At 46.9% G+C, this 18,133-nt stretch overlaps 1 protein-coding gene across 1 annotated transcript; it reads left to right on the plus strand.

Moving 5' to 3' along the window:
- The first annotated feature begins 1,108 nt into the window (after window positions 1-1,108).
- On the plus strand, window positions 1,109-17,070 carry nme6 (NME/NM23 nucleoside diphosphate kinase 6). The gene is made up of 6 exons (XM_078405912.1): window positions 1,109-1,246; window positions 2,351-2,448; window positions 7,365-7,467; window positions 14,740-14,779; window positions 14,911-15,071; window positions 16,439-17,070. Exons 2-6 carry the CDS (start codon window positions 2,362-2,364, stop codon window positions 16,603-16,605), a joined length of 558 nt encoding a protein of 185 aa, XP_078262038.1. The 5' UTR covers window positions 1,109-1,246; window positions 2,351-2,361; the 3' UTR covers window positions 16,606-17,070.
- The last annotated feature ends 1,063 nt before the right edge of the window (window positions 17,071-18,133 follow it).

Here is an 18,133-nt window from a genome sequence, read left to right on the forward strand (position 1 = left end):
GGTGGAAGGATAGTGGGAGAAATGGGTGTGCACCAAAGTGGGGCTAAGGCTAGTTGGATCACGGGGCAGCTAATCATTTTAACTCTCCTTCCCATTCCCATACCAATTTCTCTGTCCTGGGACCTCTCCAATACCAGAGTAAGGACACATACAAACTGGAGGAACTGCACCTCATATTCCGCTTGGGTACTTTATAACATAACAGTATGAACATCGAATTCTTCAATGTTAGGTGACATCTTCCTCTGCGTAGAAAGGAATTGCAGATGCTGGGATATACCGAAGATAGACACAAAATGCTGGAGTAATTCTGCAGGTCAGGCAGCATCTCTGGAGAAAAAGGATGGGTGACGTTTCGGGTCTGAAGGGTCCCAACCCAAAACATTACCCATCTTTTTTCTCCAGAGATGCTGCCTGACCCGCTGAGTTACTCCAGCATTTTGTGTCTATCTCCTCTTCTCCCTTCCCTTTCCTGTGCCCCCCCAACTCCTCCTACACCCTTACCCTAACTCCACCACCCCTCTCTTTACCCCACCAGACACCCCTACCCTCCCAACAAGTGTATGTTGTCATCTACAAAACAAAAACAAATTGCTGGAGGAACTTAGCGAGTCAGGCAGCACCTGTGCAGGGAAGAGTACTGACAACACGTACTCTCCCAGTTCTGAGGAAGGTTCTTCTCCACTTTTTATTTTGACTCGGGTCCTTTTCCCACAGACGCTACCTGACTTTCCAAGTCCTCTAGTATTTCTGTTTCTATTTTCTACTGCACAACCGCCAACAGCTGGGCTATCTCGTGTTGAAAATAGTTGCTGTTTAAATTTTAAATTTTTTAAAATCCAACAAAATCAGTTTTAAATTTAATTTCCAGTATCTGCATTTGTTTTCCATTTTCACGAAGCATCACACCCACTCTGCCCAAGTACACTATTTCGAGGAGAAGCGGGACGTTTCCCTGGCTGGGTGGAGCAACATTTCATGCCCAGCAGGCAGCGTCTTGCCGCAGCTTCCCAAGGGCATCCCGCGGTCCCGGGGCGCTGAGACCCAGCCGGCACCAGCTGAACTCCGGGCTCAGACCGAGTCCCCACGTCCCCGCCAGTAAACCGGACCGCATCTCCGGCTCTGAGGATTCGGCGACCCGAGCTCATTGTGACACCGACTGAGGAGGAGGGACGGGCTCACGGACGGACCGGCTTCCGGCTATCAGTTTCCATGGCGGCGGAAGCCGGCAGTGGGTGACCATCAGGTACATGCAGCAGGGGAATGGAGGGACGTGAAGGGTATGATGGGGTAGGGGAGAGGTGTGAGGGAGTAGGGGAGAGGTGTGGGGGTTGGGGAGAGGTGAGAGGGTAGGGGTGAGGTGTGAGAGGGTAGGGGTGAGGGGTAGGGGAGAGGTGTGAGGGGTTGGGGAGAGGTATGACAGGATAGGGAAGGAATGGGCAAGGGAATGGGTGTGTAGGAAGGAACTGCAGGTGCTGGTTTAAACCGAAGACAGACATAAAATGCTGGAGTACACAGCGGGACAGGCAGCATCTCTGGAGAGAAGGAATGGGTGATGTTTCGGGTCGAGACCCTTCTTCTTCAGTCTGACCTGAAACGTCACTCATTTGTTCTCTCCACAGATGTTGTCTGTCCCGCTGAGTTACTCCAGCTTTTTGTGTCGATCTTAGGGAATGGGAGAGATGGGGTAGGATGGAGTAGGGACGAGGATGGATGGGGCAGGGAGGGATGGAGTGGAGGAGGAGGGGTTAGAAGGGGGTAGGAGGGGGGTGGAGATGAGGGGGAATGGGGAGGGAGAGGAGGAGGAGTGGGGTGGGGAGGGATGAGGGGTGGTGAAGGTGGGAGGGGTGGGGGAAAAGGGTTGGGCTGGAGGGGGTTGGAATGGAGAGGGAGTGGGTTGGGGAGGAGGAGGAGGAAGGGGAGGTGTGGTCGAGGAGGAAGATGGGTGGTGAAGTGGGGATGAGGATGAAGGAATGGATGGGGCATGGTGGGCAAGGGGAAGGGTGTAAGGTTTGGGGCCAGAAGTTAGCAACAGGACATCACCTTGATTCACATCCCTTGAAGATTGAACATTTCAGTGAACTTAACTGATGTGCTTGTAATGGTGATAGGGTGGTTACAGTGCAGAGAGAATCTGTTTCTGCTGGGGCTCCAAAATAATGAGACACGGGCTGTGAGAAGATTGGGCTTTTGGGAAAGGCTTGTGAAACAAGGATGGATCGATGGAGCTTGGGCACAGAATTTTGCCGAGAGACTGTATTGTCTCCTCCTCTTACCAATGATCAATTTCAGTACCACTGTTCGCCAAGTTTTTTACATTAACTGCGTGACATGTTAAATCTTTCCATAGGTAAAGATGCAATGACTGTCCGACACGCAAAGCCACTGCTGCAGCTGACGCTGGCTGTAATCAAACCTGATGGAGTGGCACATCCACTGATCCTGCAGGTAATCTTCGATCTATCACTATCAACTCTCCTCTCTTGCTTGTGTCCAGTGGGTGAGAAACATAGCTCATTGTACCACTTAACCTGTTCAGTGCCACCCCCGAGTATACTCGGGTCATGGCCGATAGTGGAAAAAAGACTTGGCAGTGAACAGGTTAATGACCTCAGCACACTCATGCTTTTGGTGTTGGTTATTTATTGTCTTGTGCACCAGGATATAGTGGAGTATCACAGTGTGACACAATGAGCACAACCTTCATCCTTCCACTCAGGGCAGTCCTTGGGATCGAGGGAGACTTGCCTCCGCTCAGGTGCTCTGGGTTCTGAGGCAACTGATGTGGAAGGTACGGTGGGGCAGGTGATGCTTCGTGGGTCAGCAGGACAGGGTGGCGCGGCGGTGGTAATGTTGCTGCCTTACAACGCCACAGACCGGGTTAGATCCTGACTCGGTGTGCTATATGTTCTTCCCGTGACTGTTTAGGTTTTCTCCAGTTTCCTCCCACACTCCAAAGACATCCAGGTTTGTAGGTTAATTGGCTTTGATAAAATTGTAAATTGCCCCAAGTATGTAGGATCGTGTTAGTGCATAGAAACATAAACATAGCAAGTAGGTGCAGGAGGAGGCCATTTGGCCCTTGGTGCCAGCACCGCCATTCATTGTGATCATGGCTGATCATCTACAATCAGTAACCTGTGCCTGCCTTCTCCCCATATCCCTTGATTCCACCAGCCCCTAGATCTCTATTTAACTGTCTTTTAAATTCATCCAGTGAATTGGCTTTCACTGCCTTCTGTGGCAGAGAATTCCACAAATTCACAACTCTCTGGGTGAAAAAGTTTCTTCTCACCTCAGTTTTAAATGGCCTCCCCTTTATTCTTAGACTGTGTCCCCTGGTTCTGGACTCCCCCGACATTGGGAACATTTTTCCTGCATCTAGATTGTCTCGTTCTTTTATAATTTTATACGTCTCTATAAGATCCCCTCTCATCCTTCGAAACTGCAGTGAATACAAGCCTAGTGTTTCCAATCTTTCCTCATATGACAGTCCCTCCATCCCAGGGATTAACCTCGTGAACCTACACTGCACTGCCTCAATAGCAAGGACGTCCTTCCTCAAATTAGGAGACCAAAACTGTGCACAATACTCCAGATGTGGTCTCACTAGGGCCCTATACAACTGCGGAAGGACTTCTTTGCTCCTTTACTCAAATCCTCTCGTTATGAAGGCCAACATGCCATTAGCTTTCTTCACTGCCTGCTGTACCTGCACACTTATTACTGCCTGCTGTACCTGCATGCTTGGGGTGATGGCTGGTCGGTACAGACTCAATGGGCCAAAGGACCTATTGCCCTACTGTATCTCTAATGTCTAAAGAATTAGCCATAATTTAAACACTTCCCTAAGTAGTTGGTTTATTAGCATTAGTTTTCAGTGGTGTACAGATTAAGATGACCAATGACTCAGAAGTAATAATTGTTTCCCTTCGTCTTGGTCTAACCTTTCGGATCATGGCAATGTCTACAAGGCAGTGCAAAATGGCCATGTTTGTAACCCGTTACTAATAACCAGAGAAGCCTGTTAAGGAGTTCAATGTTCAAACAGATGGCAGTTTGAGCTCTAACATTAGCTTCTCCAAATTAAGTAATTTTCTTAAACAGTCCAAGAAACCACCCAGTCCAAGAAACCACCAGATATTCAGATTTCAGTCATGTTAAACAGTTCCTTCTCAACATAGTTCTCTTCCTTAGACTTTAGAGGTACAGCGTAGAAACAGGCCCTTGGCCCACCAAGTCCGTGTCGACCAGCAATCACCCCCCAAACACTAGCACGATCCTACTTAGGACAATTTACAATGTTACCAAATCCAATTATCCCTTCAAACCTGCACGCATTTGAAGTATGGAAGGAAACTAACCCTCTGAGAAGACTCGCGTGTTCATGGGGAGAAAGTACAAACTCCATGAAGACAGCACCCACAGTCAGAATCGAACCCAGGACTCTGGCGATAAAGGCAACAACTTTATCGTTGTGCCAATGTGCCGCCCCTCTTAAAAAGGAGACCAGTTCTCTGGCTCATTCTTTTAGTTTTCCTTAAAATCTGAAGTTAAAGTCTATACTGAAATGTCCACAATATTTCACATTGCTCAAGTGGATGTATAGGAAATGAAGCTGTTGACCTCCTTTATAGCAGCTCTGAAGAGGACAGGTTTGTATTCACCCCCTCGTTTCCTTAGGTCAACAATCAATTCTTTTGCTGGTAGTTTATAGTTTTTAGTTTATTGTCCTGACACCATGACACTAGGTTCTCGATCTCTTTCCAGTACTTCGTCTCATCATTGTTGTAGATCTGACCAGCAACAGTAGTATCATCGGTGAAGAAAGATAGAGTTGCTGTTGTACTTGGCTACACAGTCATGAATGTTCAGGGAGTAGAACAATGGACTGAGCACATAACCCTGAGGGGCACCAGTGTTGAGGGTCATGATGTTATGCCCAATTCTAGCCCACTGAGGTCTGCCAGTCAAAAAGCCCAAAGACCAGTTTCGGATGAAGATCCCAACGCCGTGGTCGAGAAGTTTAGAGGCGGCACGGTGGCGCAGCGGTAGAGTTGCTGCCTTACAGCGAATGCAAGGCCGGAGACTCAGGTTCGATCCTGACTACGGGTGCCGTCTGTATGGAGTTTGTACGTTCTCCCCGTGACCTGTGTGGGGGTTTTCTCCGAGATCTTCGGTTTCCTCCCACACTCCAAAGACGTACAGGTATGTAGGTTAATTGACTGGGTAAATGTAAAAAAAATTGTCCCTAGTGTGTGTAGATAGTGTTAATGTGCGGGGATCGCTGGGCGGCGCGGACTCGGTGGGCTGAAGGGCCTGTTTCCGCGCTGTATCTCTAAAAAAAAAAGAAAAAAAGAATGGGCTTATTTGGTATTAAGCGGTTGAAGGCTTCTTCTTCTTCTTCTTTCGTGTCCATCATCCATGTTTCAAATGTTACATCACTGTCATTGTCCGTCCTGGTAAGGGCGCAAGCTTCCGGCTACAATCAGTGAGCTGTAGTCAATGAATAGCTTCCTGCCATAGATGTTCTTATCGTCAAGGTGATCTAGGGTTGAATGTAGTGCCAGAGAGATGGTGTCTCTCATGGATCTATTTGTCCTGTGCACGAATTGCAGGAAGTCTGCCTTCCCAACAGCACCAGGGGAGCAAGTTCACAGGAGTACTGCAGCGGTTCAAGAAAACAACTCGCTTCACCTCAGTTGAGGCAGGGTAACTTGCCCAGAACACTGCAGTCTTGTTTCTCTCCTGGTTTGGGCAGCGTGGCTGTGCAGGAATTAGGGATGGTCAATAAATCTTGGACTTATAGGTGCATGGATCCTGAAATAGTGAATATAAAAAAGCCCTTTTGTGCAACAGCTTGAGGAATGGAATAACCTATGCCAGTATGGGCCATCCATGGGCGACACAGTGGCGTAATCGTGGAGTTGCTGCCTTACAGCACCATAGACCCAGGTTCGATCCTGACTGTGACTGCTGTCATTACGTAGTTTGGATGTTCTCCACGTGACCGTGCGGGTTTTCTCCGGGATCTTTGGTTTCCTCCCACACTCCAAAGACTTACAGGTTTTTACGTTAATTGGCTTGGTATAATTGTAAAATTGTCCTTAGTATGTGTAGCAGATGGTGTTAATGTGTGGGGATCATTAGTTGGCGCAGACTTGGTGGGCCGAAGGATCTGTTTCCGCGCTGTTTCTCTAAAATCTAAATGAAACAAAAAAGTAAAACGAGGGTTGTAGTTTCAGTACAGTTGTGCTCAGCATTATCCATTGGGTGCAGTACTGAGTAATTACAGCTGGCGGCGCCACTGAAGCACTGCCACCTCTCAGCTTTGCCTGCCCCAACAAACAAGTGGCACTCTAACTTCGTGCTGGAGGAGTTGCTGTAGCAGCCAACATTATTTGTTGTATCCCGCATCCTTTCTGTGTTGGGGAAGTGGGATGGGGTCCAGATCTCTTGAAATTATTGTGGTGGACATCTCCCACCAAGAGAGGTCCACCTCCCTTATCTACTTTTATTAATCATCTAACTCAATTAATTGTCCAACTTCAACTTTTTGAAAAACAGGTAACGTTGTTTACGATTTTTCTAGCTACAGGAGTTTTAGACATTTCTAAATAATTCTCCAAAACTACGATAAAACCACGACTAATCAGCAGGATGCAGCAAATAAACCGGTCTTGCAGTCCTTTAACAGCCAAAGCTTGTTGGGATCTCCTCCTTACCACATCTGTACCTTAAAGTCGGTAACTCCTGGTGTGTTGTGAATCATGCCGAAGGTGAAGTCCTGTGAGCTCTCTCGAAACATGCACTTGAATAATCAATAAGCCTATGCTTCTACCCTAACCTATAAACAGTTAATTATGTTTTGGATCATGGTTCCAATGTTTTGGAACCAGTGTCCTTGGTGCTGAAAACAAAGATTATTTGTTCCATTGGGCGTCAAGCTAGTCTCGAATGCCTCAGAGAAGAAAAAGTTAATCTTATCTTTCCTTACTAGGCGATCTTGATCAGAGGCCTCATTGTTTACTGATTCTTCTAAGTGAGCCAAAGTATTTTCTCAGGCTCCTAATTGTTTTTCCAAGTCAGCATACTTGCTCAACGTTTAGTGCTGTTAGCAGCCAATTCCATGTTGGGTAAAAGATGGGCAGCGCAGTGGTAGAGTTGCTACCGTGATGTGCCAGAGACCGGGATTCGACCTTGCCTACTGGTGCTGTCTATACGGTGTATGTTCTCCCTGTGACTGAGTTTTCTTGGGGGGGGGGGGGGGGGGTGCTCCGGTTTCCTGCCACACTCCAAAGTCTAAAAAGCCTGTTTAACCCTCGCATTACACTATCTTGCCTAACACCGACTGTTGATTGCAGGCAGTCCATCAGAGGATTCTGGACAACAGCTTTATCATCGTAATGCAGAAGTACTTAAAGTGGAGCCAGGAGGAGTCTCAAAGGTTTTATGCAGAACACTCGGGTATGTGTCCATCTTATTGCAGATGTTGATAGATGTCATTAAACTTACCAATTTCACCATAAGGCATTGCAATATTGATATAATTGTGAATGCAAAGTGAGAGACCCAGAAGAATTAAATGGTGAGGAATTAAGCCCCATTTTGTCAAAACACGTTGACCAAGGTGGATTGGGAGTTTGTTATACAATGTTTGCACACGGATGAATAATGGAAGCCGACACGAAAAAATATATATTTCCACAGTTATAGAGCTATACGGCATGTAAACAGGCTCAACTGGTCCATGCTGACAAAGTTGCCTAACTGAGCTAGTCCCGCATGCCGAGACCTGACCCATATACTTTCAAACCTTTCCTATCCAAACTAATCCTATCCACGTAGTTGTCCAAATGTCTTTTAAATGCTGTAATTATGCTTTCCTTTTCCACTTCCTCGGGCAGCTCACTCCATGTATGCACCACCCTCTGTGTGGAAAAAGTGGCCCCCTTGTCCTCTTCCCCCGTACTTAAACCAATGCCCTGAAGTTTTAGACTCCCCTAATCTGGCGAAATAAATATTGTGAGAAAGGTTATCAATGTTAACTAAAGAGGATAAAAATGTATTAGTTTAAAAGAAATGACACCGTGGCTGAGGAGACAGCTGAGGATTTAGAAAAGAAAATTAGGAATCAACAATAAATACATAAAATATTGATAGCGACAGCAGATATGTGGAAGTTAAACTAGTGGGAAGGTGGCAGCTGGTGAAATGAGTTTGTCCACTTTGTTAAGAGGAATGGAAGGATAAAATAGTTTGTTAACAGTGATCAGCGGGAAAATGTAGGTGCACAGTTAGATCATGGTGCACCTACATGGCTGATGTAAGCAACACTGGACAGTTGGGCAGATAAATCGAGCAATGTTGATGAGAATACAATAAGGAGACATGATTCCAAGTGCAAAGTGCTGAAGGAACTCAGTGGGTTAATGAGCACCTGGGAGGGAATGAACAAGTGACACTGGGTTGGGACCCTTCATCAGTCCTGAAGGAGACTCCAAATAAGGTTGGCATTTACTCACTGCAGCTTCGAAGAATGAGAGGGTGATCGCTGAGTCGTACAGGTTTCTGAGAGAGGTGCACAGGATGAATGCCGATCACACGAGGGAGCATTATGCAGTGCGAGGGGCGGTGATGAGAAAGCGTTGCACTACGGGAGGGGCGATGCTCAGAGAGTGCTCTGTTGGAGGGGCAGCATTGAGAGAGCACGACACAGTGATGGAGGGTCAGCACTGAGTGAATGCCACACTGAGTGATCCCTGCACTAATGGAAGGGCAACACCTCGGGAGACCTGTACAGTTGGAGGTGCAGTCCTGGGAATGTGCTGCATTAAAGAAAAGGCACCCAGAAATTGCTGGACTGTTCTGAAGACATGCTGCACTATCAGAGGGGCAGTACTCAGGGATTACTGGTATATCTTGTGGTAAGCACTCGGGAGGTGCTGGACTGTCAGAAGAGGTGGTGGAGGTGGAGTACTGAGGGAATCCAACATTGCCAGCAATACAGTACCAAGGACAACCTGAAGCTGTTCTCCAAAGCTAGTCCCCTCTTATGGCTGTTGAGTAACTGTTACTATTTAAAGATAAGATGACCTTTGTAAGTGTAAATGCAAATCGCAAAATTAACACATTAGCATAGAAGTCTGAACCAGAAACAAATTTTATAAGCCCTCAGCAGGTTGTGAGAAGAGAAACAGAACTAGCGTTTTGGTTGAAATGTAAACAGCTTCTCGCTTCAGTTGCTGCTTAATAGACAATAGACAATAGACAATAGACAATAGGTGCAGGAGTAGGCCATTCAGCCCTTCGAGCCAGCACCGCCATTCAATGCGATCATGGCTGATCACTATCAATCAGTACCCCGTTCCTGCCTTCTCCCCATACCCCCTCACTCCGCTATCCTTAAGAGCTCTATCCAGCTCTCTCTTGAAAGCATCCAACGAACTGGCCTCCACTGCCTTCTGAGGCAGATAATTCCACACCTTCACCACCCTCTGACTGAAAAAGTTCTTCCTCATCTCCGTTCTAAATGGCCTACCCCTTATTCTCAAACTGTGGCCCCTTGTTCTGGACTCCCCCAACATTGGGAACATGTTATCTGCCTCTAATGTGTCCAATCCCCTAATTATCTTATATGTTTCAATAAGATCCCCCCTCATCCTTCTAAATTCCAGTGTATACAAGCCCAATCGCTCCAGCCTTTCAACATACGACAGTCCCGCCATTCCGGGAATTAATCTAGTGAACCTACGCTGCACGCCCTCCATAGCAAGAATATCCTTCCTCAAATTTGGAGACCAAAACTGCACACAGTACTCCAGGTGCGGTCTCACCAGGGCCCGGTACAACTGTAGAAGGACCTCTTTGCTCCTATACTCAACTCCTCTTGTTACGAAGGCCAACATTCCATTGGCTTTCTTCACTGCCTGCTGAACCTGCATGCTTCCTTTCATTGACTGATGCACTAGGACACCCAGATCTCGTTGAACTCCCCCTCCTCCTAACTTGACACCATTCAGATAATAATCTGCCTTTCTATTCTTACTTCCAAAGTGAATAACCTCACACTTATCTACATTAAACTGCATCTGCCATGTATCCGCCCACTCACACAACCTGTCCAGGTCACCCTGCAGCCTTATTGCATCTTCCTCACAATTCACACTACCCCCCAACTTAGTATCATCTGCAAATTTGCTAATGGTACTTTTAATCCCTCCGTCTAAGTCATTAATGTATATCGTAAATAGCTGGGGTCCCAGCACCGAACCTTGCGGTACCCCACTGGTCACTACCTGCCATTCCGAAAGGGACCCATTTATCCCCACTCTTTGCTTTCTGTCTGTTAACCAATTTTCTATCCATGTCAGTACCCTACCCCCAATACCATGTGCCCTAATTTTGCCCACTAATCTCCTATGTGGGACCTTGTCGAAGGCTTTCTGAAAGTCGAGGTACACCACATCCACTGACTCTCCCTTGTCAATTTTCCTAGTTACATCCTCAAAAAATTCCAGTAGATTTGTCAAGCATGATTTCCCCTTCGTAAATCCATGCTGACTCGGAACGATCCCGTTACTGCTATCCAAATGCTCAGCAATTTCGTCTTTTATAATTGACTCCAGCATTTTCCCCACCACTGATATCAGACTAACTGGTCTATAATTACCCGTTTTCTCTCTCCCTCCTTTCATAAAAAGTGGGATAACATTTGCTATCCTCCAATCCACAGGAACTGATCCTGAATCTATAGAACATTGAAAAATGATCTCCAATGCTTCCACTATTTCTAGAGCCACCTCCTTAAGTACTCTGGGATGCAGACCATCAGGCCCTGGGGATTTATCAGCCTTCAGTCCCATCAGTCTACCCAAAACCATTTCCTGCCTAATGTGGATTTCCTTCAGTTCCTCCATCACCCTAGGTTCTCCAGCCCCTAGAACATTTGGGAGATTGTGTGTATCTTCCTCAGTGAAGACAGATCCAAAGTAACGGTTTAACTCGTCTGCCATTTCTTTGTTCCCCATAATAAATTCCCCTGCTTCTGTCTTCAAGGGACCCACATTTGCCTTGACTATTTTTTTCCTCTTCACGTACCTAAAAAAACTTTTGCTATCCTCCTTTATATTATTGGCTAGTTTACCCTCGTACCTCATCTTTTCTCCTCGTATTGCCTTTTTAGTTAACTTTTGTTGCTCTTTAAAAGAGTCCCAATCCTCTGTCTTCCCACTCTTCTTTGCTATGTTATACTTCCTCTCCTTAATTTTTATGCTGTCCCTGACTTCCCTTGTCAGCCACAGGTGTCTCTTACTCCCCTTAGAGTCTTTCCACCTCTTTGGAATAAATTGATCCTGCAACCTCTGCATTATTCCCAGGAATACCTGCCATTGCTGTTCTACCGTCTTCCCTGCTAGGGCCTCCTTCCAATCAATTTTGGCCAGCTCCCGCCTCATGCCTCTGTAATCCCCTTTGCTATACTGTAATACCGACACTTCCGATTTTCCCTTCTGCCTTTCCATTTGCAGAGTAAAACTTATCATGTTGTGATCACTGCCTCCTAATGGCTCTTTTACCTCTAGTCCCCTTATCAGATCAGGATCATTACACAACACTAAATCCAGAATTGCCTTCTCCCTGGTAGGCTCCAGTACAAGCTGTTCTAAGAATCCATCTCGAAGGCACTCTACAAACTCTCTTTCCTGGGGTCCATTTCCAACCTGATTTTCCCAGTCTACCTGCATGTTGAAATCTCCCATAACCACCGTAGCATTACATTTTTGACACGCCAATTTTATCTCCTGATTTAACTTGCACCCTAAGTCGAGGCTACTGTTTGGGGGCCTATAGATAACTCCCATTAGGGTCTTTTTACCCTTACAATTTCTCATTTCTATCCATACTGATTCAACATCTCCTGATTCTATGTCACCCCTTGCAAGGGAATGAATATCATTCCTTACCATCAGAGCAACCCCACCCCCTCTGCCCACCTGTCTGTCTTTTCTATACGTTGTGTACCCCTGAATATTCAGTTCCCAGCCCTGGTCCTCTTGTAGCCATGTCTCAGTGATCCCTACAACATCATACTTGCCCATGACTAACTGAGCCTCAAGCTCATCCACTTTATTTTTTATACTACGCGCATTTAAGTACAACACTTTAACTTCTGTATTTACCTCCCCTCTCACATCGTTCACAATTGGCCCTGCCCTTAATTTCTTTTCCGCTCTAGAACTTCTGTTCCCATTCTTCCGAAAGTCTTTTGCAATATCTCCTGTATTCCCTTTTACCTCATCTTCATATTCACAATTTGTTAACCCCTCCCCCCCACTACTTAGTTTAAAGCCACAGGTGTCACACTAGCAAACCTGCCTGCCAGAATGTTTGTCCCCCTGCTGTTAAGATGCAACCCGTCCCTTTTGTACAAGTCACCCCTAGCCCAGAAGAGATCCCAGTGGTCCAGAAATCTAAATCCCTGCTCTCTGCACCAGTCCCTCAGCCATAAATTCATACCCTCTATCTCTCTGTTCCTGGCCTCACCAGCACGAGGTACCGGTAGCAGTCCAGAGATAACTACCTTCGACGTCCTACTTCTCAGCGTTTTTCCCAACTCTCTAAACTCCCGCTGTAGCACCTCCTTCCTCTTCCGCCCGACGTCATTCGTGCCCACGTGCACAACGACTTCAGGTTGATCGCCTTCCCTCGCTAGGATTTTCTGAAGCCGGTCTGTGATGTGTTGAACCCTGGCACCAGGGAGGCAACAGACCATCCTCAAGTCCCTCCTGCTGCCACAGAATCTTCTATCCGTCCCTCGGACTATGGAGTCACCGACCACTACGGCTCTTCCAGACTTCGGTCTCCCCTGTCGTGTATCCTTGCCAACAGGTCCGCCACTCGGACTGGAAACGTCTTCTGCCCCGACAGTTCCCAAGAGGGTATACCTATTTGCAATAGGCACAGCCACCGGGGTCTCCTGTAGTCCACGTCCACTCCTCCCTGAAACAGTCTCCCACCTTCGCTCGACCTGGACCCTTGGCGTGACAGCCTCACAATAGGTCCTGTCGAGGAAACTCTCGCATTCCCGGATGGCCCTGAGGTCATCCAACTGCCTCTCCAACTCCACCACACGTCCCTTCAGGAGCTGCACCTGGACACAGTTCTTGCAGGTGTAGCTCCCAGAAGCTCCCGCGACGTCCCTGTCTTCCCACATCCTGCAGGAAACACACCGCACCAACTTTTCCGCCATCACCTTGTGCCTATAACCAGCTCTGGCTTAAAACAATGGTATCCTCCTCACCTCAGCCTCCTCGCCGAAGACTCGCAGCCAAAGACTCGCACTTTTCTCACTGGGCACTTCCCTCACTGGGCTACACCTGAACAGGGCTGCACCCTTTTGTGAGCCTTGCTTATATCACCAATTTAAATTGCCTGATTGTCCAATTTACCTGACTTCTCACTTAAACTGCCTGTTGAACTGTGATTAGCACTTACTTTACTGCTCAGCCAACGGGCGTCCTTGCTCTGCTCCCGGACTTTTCAAATTGACTACTACTTCCTTTTGGCGCTCTTTTTAAACTGCCTGTTCAACTGTGATTAGCACTTACTTTACTGCTCAGCCAACGGGCGTCCTTGCTCTGCTCCCGGACTTTTCAAATTGACTACTACTTCCTTTTGGCGCTCTTTTTAAACTGCCTGTTCAACTGTGATTAGCACTTACTTTACTGCTCAGCCAACGGGCGTCCTTGCTCTGCTCCCGGACTTTTCAAATTGACTACTACTTCCTTTTGGCGCTCTTTTTAAACTGCCTGTTCAACTGTGATTAGCACTTACTTTACTGCTCAGCCAACGGGCGTCCTTGCTCTGCTCCCGGACTTTTCAAATTGACTACTACTTCCTTTTGGCGCTCTTTTTAAACTGCCTGTTCAACTGTGATTAGCACTTACTTTACTGCTCAGCCAACGGGCGTCCTTGCTCTGCTCCCGGACTTTTCAAGAGTTAATCTGATGAACATAACCTGTAATTTCTGTTTTTATGTCAGATTTCCAGTGCCTGTGAGGGGTGGTGTGGGGGGGGGGGGGGGGGGTTTCTCTTGGCAATTATTTTTCCTTGATATAGATAAAACAGATTCTCTTGTGCAAAATTTAGCCGCTGCTGTTCTCAAGAATACAAATGTTTGCATGCATCAAGATCAGTGGTTTGGATATTACATACGAAAGGATGCCTGTAATACAGGGCAGGACCATAATAGACAATAGGTGCAGGAGGAGGCCATTCGGCCCTTTGAGCCAGCACCGCCATTCAATGTGATCATGGCTGATCATTCTCAATCAGTACCCCATTCCTGCCTTCTTCCCATACCCCCTGACTCCGCTATCCTTAAGAGCTCTATCTAGCTCTCTCTTGAATGCATTCAGAGAATTGGCCTCCACTGCCTTCTGAGGCAGAGAATTCCACAGATTCACAACTCTCTGACTGAAAAAGTTTTTCCTCATCTCAGTTCTAAATGGCCTATCCCTTATTCTTAAACTGTGGCCCCTTGTTCTGGACTCCCCCAACATTGGGAACATGTTTTCTGCCTCTAACGTGTCCAACCCCTTAATAATCTTATACATTTCAATAAGATAGTTGGTGGCAGTGCAGTCTTTCAGTTAAGTAAATATTGTTATGTGAAAGTTCCAGATCCTTTGGGTTTCGTCACTGATGACAGAATGTTTGTTCTTGATTTGCTGTCTCCAGGTAGATTCTTCTATCAGCGAGTGGTGGAGTTCATGGCTAGGTGGGTTTTATGTGCATTGCAAATAGACTGTATATGCAGTATTCTGACCAAGCTGCTGTATGTTCACCTTTCCGCGGGCATGCACGCAGTTGTTTTTAACCCTGGCGTTTCACCTCCATTCTGCTTGGCAGTGGACCCATGAGAGCATACATCCTGGCTCACGAGGACGCAGTGACTCGCTGGCGGCAGCTGATGGGTCCCACCAGGGTGTTCCGCGCACGCTACTCTGCTCCGCACTCGATCCGTGGAGACTTGGGGTTGACAGACACCAGGAATACCACACATGGCTCAGGTGAGATGTCTTCCTGAGCTAGTCTCATTTGCTTACATGTGGCTCACGTCTCTGTAAACCTTCTCTCTGTGCAAATGTCTTTTAAATATTGTAATTATCCCTGCCTATACAGCTTCCTCTGGCAGCTCGTTCCACATATTCACCATCCTCTGTGTGAAATCCACGTACCTCAGGATCCTAGTAGATCTTTCTCCTCTAAGCATAAACCCATACCCTCTAGTGTTTGATTCCCCATACCCTGGGAAAAAGCCATTCACCTATCTCCACCCTTCATGGTTTTATAAACCACTATATGGTCACCCCTCAGCCACTTGCGTTTCAAGAGTTAAAACCCCAGCCTATCCAGCCTCCCCTTGTAGCCCCAGATACAGTAACATCCTCATGTATCTTTTCTCCATCCTTTACAACTTCAGCACATCCTCCCTATAGCTGGATAAACAGAACTGTTGCACAATACTTCAAACCATGCTAATATAGCATGGAAACTGGCCCTTTTGCCCAACTAGTCCATGCTGATCAAGTGCCAGTCCAAAATAATCCAATTTTCTTGAGTTTTCCCGAAGTCACTCTAAACCTTTTCTAACCATTTACCTGTGCAAATGTCTTTTAAATGTTATTAATGTACTCACCTCAACTACTTCCTCTGGCAACTCATTCCATGTATCCACCCCCACCTCTGTGAAACAGTTGCCCTTTGGGTTCCTATTACATTTTTCTCCGCTCACCATAAATCTACGCCCTCTAGTGCTTGATTCTTCTTCCCTGGGATAAAGACTGTGTGCATTCACCCTGTCTGTGTCCCTCGTGATTCTATACACCTCTATAAGATCACCCCATAGTTTCCAACTCTGCAAGGAATTGGGCGGCACGGTGGCGCAGCGGTCGAGCTGCTGCCTTACAGCACCAGAAACCTGGGTTCTTTCCCGACTTCGGGTGCTGCCAATATGGAGTCTGCATGTTCTCCATATGACTGCGTGGATTTTCTCGTGTGTTCCAGTTTCCTTCCACATCCCAAAGACGTGCAGGTTTGTAGGTTAATTAGCTTTGGTAAAATTGTAAATTGTCCCTAGTGTGTAGGATAGTATGGGGTGATTGCTGGTTTGTGCTGTCTCGGTGGGCCGAAAGGCCTGTTTCCGCACTGTATCTCGAGAGTCTAAAGTAAAAGAATAAAGCCCTAGCCTGCCCAACTTCTGTCCAAATCTCTGTCCTCCGATCCTTGGTAACATCCTCATAAGTCTTTTCCGTGCTCGTTCCAACTTAATGGCATCCTTCTAGTGGGGTCGACAAACCAAGGGCAGTGTTTAGTTTGCCCAGCCCTCTCACTGGAGGCTTTGTATTGACACTGGATTCTCATTTCTCCATTTCAGACTCGCCTGAGTCGGCGGCGAGGGAAATCTCCTTCTTCTTCCCTGAGTTCCAGCAGCAGCAGTGGCTGAGCGCGGAGGAGGAGCTCTACCGTCAGGGTCACTACTACTACCACCCGCACCAGCAAGTTCACCTGATCCGTACCCCAGTCTGGGGACAAGGGCAATGACCGCAAACCGGCATGGAGCGAGGGAGGAGGGAGCTGAGGGGAACTGACCAGGCTCGGGGGCCTGGGCACTGATTGGGGTCAGGGGCGATGGGCACTGACCAATAGGCAGGGGATGGGGACTGACCACAGACTAGGGTCGAATGTGAGAGACACTGACCACAGACTTGGGTCAAAGGTCAGAGACACTGATCACAGGCCAGCGTCAGGGGTGAGAGACACTGACTACAGGCTGGGATCAAGGATGGCAAGCGGTGACCCAGGCTGGGGTCAGGCTTGATGGTTGTGAAAGACTTGCAGCAGCCCCTGCAGCCAGGCCTGGCTACTCCACGCACTGCTATTTATAAACCAGCTTCTTGTCAGAAGGAGACACATTTATATGTTACAGTTGGAAGCTTCTGACGTTTCAGAGGCGGAACACTTCCAAAGTCAACCTACTCACTGTGATCACTCTGTAGGACTTTAGATGGTCAATTAAATATTTGTCTTTTTGTTAAATGAATGAATGAATTCCATGTTATTCTACACATGCACTTTCCTAGATTAATTAAGACTTAATTGAGTAAGGTTTATTTTCTGGATGCTGAAGAAACGTTTCCACAATCAACTCTGCTGCCCCGTACCTCTTCAGAAGAAGGGTCTTGACCCATTAACGTCACCCATTCCTTCTCTCCAAAGATGCTGCCTGTTACTCTGAATAACCCGCTGAGTTACTTCAGCTTGTTGTGTCTATCTTCTGTTTAAACCAGCATCTGCAGTTCCTTCTTACACACTAAATCTTTATCGATAGTGTACTGTATCTGCCATGTGTTCTCCACTCAGTCAACTTGTCCTCCTTGCGTGCCAATTTAATTTATATTGCGTTCTTAGATTTTCGGTGTTTTCTGGCAAGGCTGGCCTTTATTAAGAGCTGTACTTGCTCTGTGATGAAAGATGCAATGCTCCCTCAGTATCATACTGGATCATCAGCTAGATATTGTGTTCAAGTCATAGAGCATAGAAATAGCCTGTCGTGCCCACCATGTCCATGCTGACCATCCAGTACCCGTCTGCACTAAAGAAAGACACAAAGTGCTGGAGTAACTCAGCAGGTCAGGCAGCATCTCTGGGGAAAAAGAATGGGTGACATTTTGGTTCGGGACCCTTCTTCACATTGGTAAGTTGCTACAGCACTGTGTGTCTATCTGGTAAACCAGCACCTGCAGTTCCTTTCTACACACTACATCTGCACAAATCTCATTTATCAGCTTTTGATACACAGCCTTCTCTGCCTTGGTCGTTTAAGTACTCGTCTAAATACTTCGTTACATTGCTTTCACCACTCCTATATGCAATGCATTCCAGGTTCCAACCACCGTTTGGATGAAAATTAATTCTTCCTCCAATTTCCTCTAAACTTCTCTTTATCCTAAAGTTGCTAAGTCATGTTGCAGCTTTATAAAACTTTTGGTTATGTCACATTTAGAGCATTGTGTACAGTTCTGGTAGTTGGATTACAAGAAGCATGTGGAGCCTTTGGAGAGAGTTCAGC

This window comes from Rhinoraja longicauda, chromosome 9 (assembly GCF_053455715.1).
Source record: "Rhinoraja longicauda isolate Sanriku21f chromosome 9, sRhiLon1.1, whole genome shotgun sequence".
NCBI lineage: Eukaryota > Metazoa > Chordata > Chondrichthyes > Rajiformes > Arhynchobatidae > Rhinoraja > Rhinoraja longicauda.

What these genes read in the sequence shown, in the direction of transcription:
- nme6 (XM_078405912.1), top strand. Translation starts at nt 2,362, where the DNA reads ATGACTGTCCGACACGCAAAGCCACTGCTGCAGCTGACGCTGGCTGTA. An exon ending in CACATCCACTGATCCTGCAG is followed by an intron (nt 2,449 to 7,364) that starts GTAATCTTCGAT and finishes TGTTGATTGCAG; the next exon opens with GCAGTCCATCAGAGGATTCT. An exon ending in GAATACCACACATGGCTCAG is followed by an intron (nt 15,072 to 16,438) that starts GTGAGATGTCTT and finishes TCTCCATTTCAG; the next exon opens with ACTCGCCTGAGTCGGCGGCG.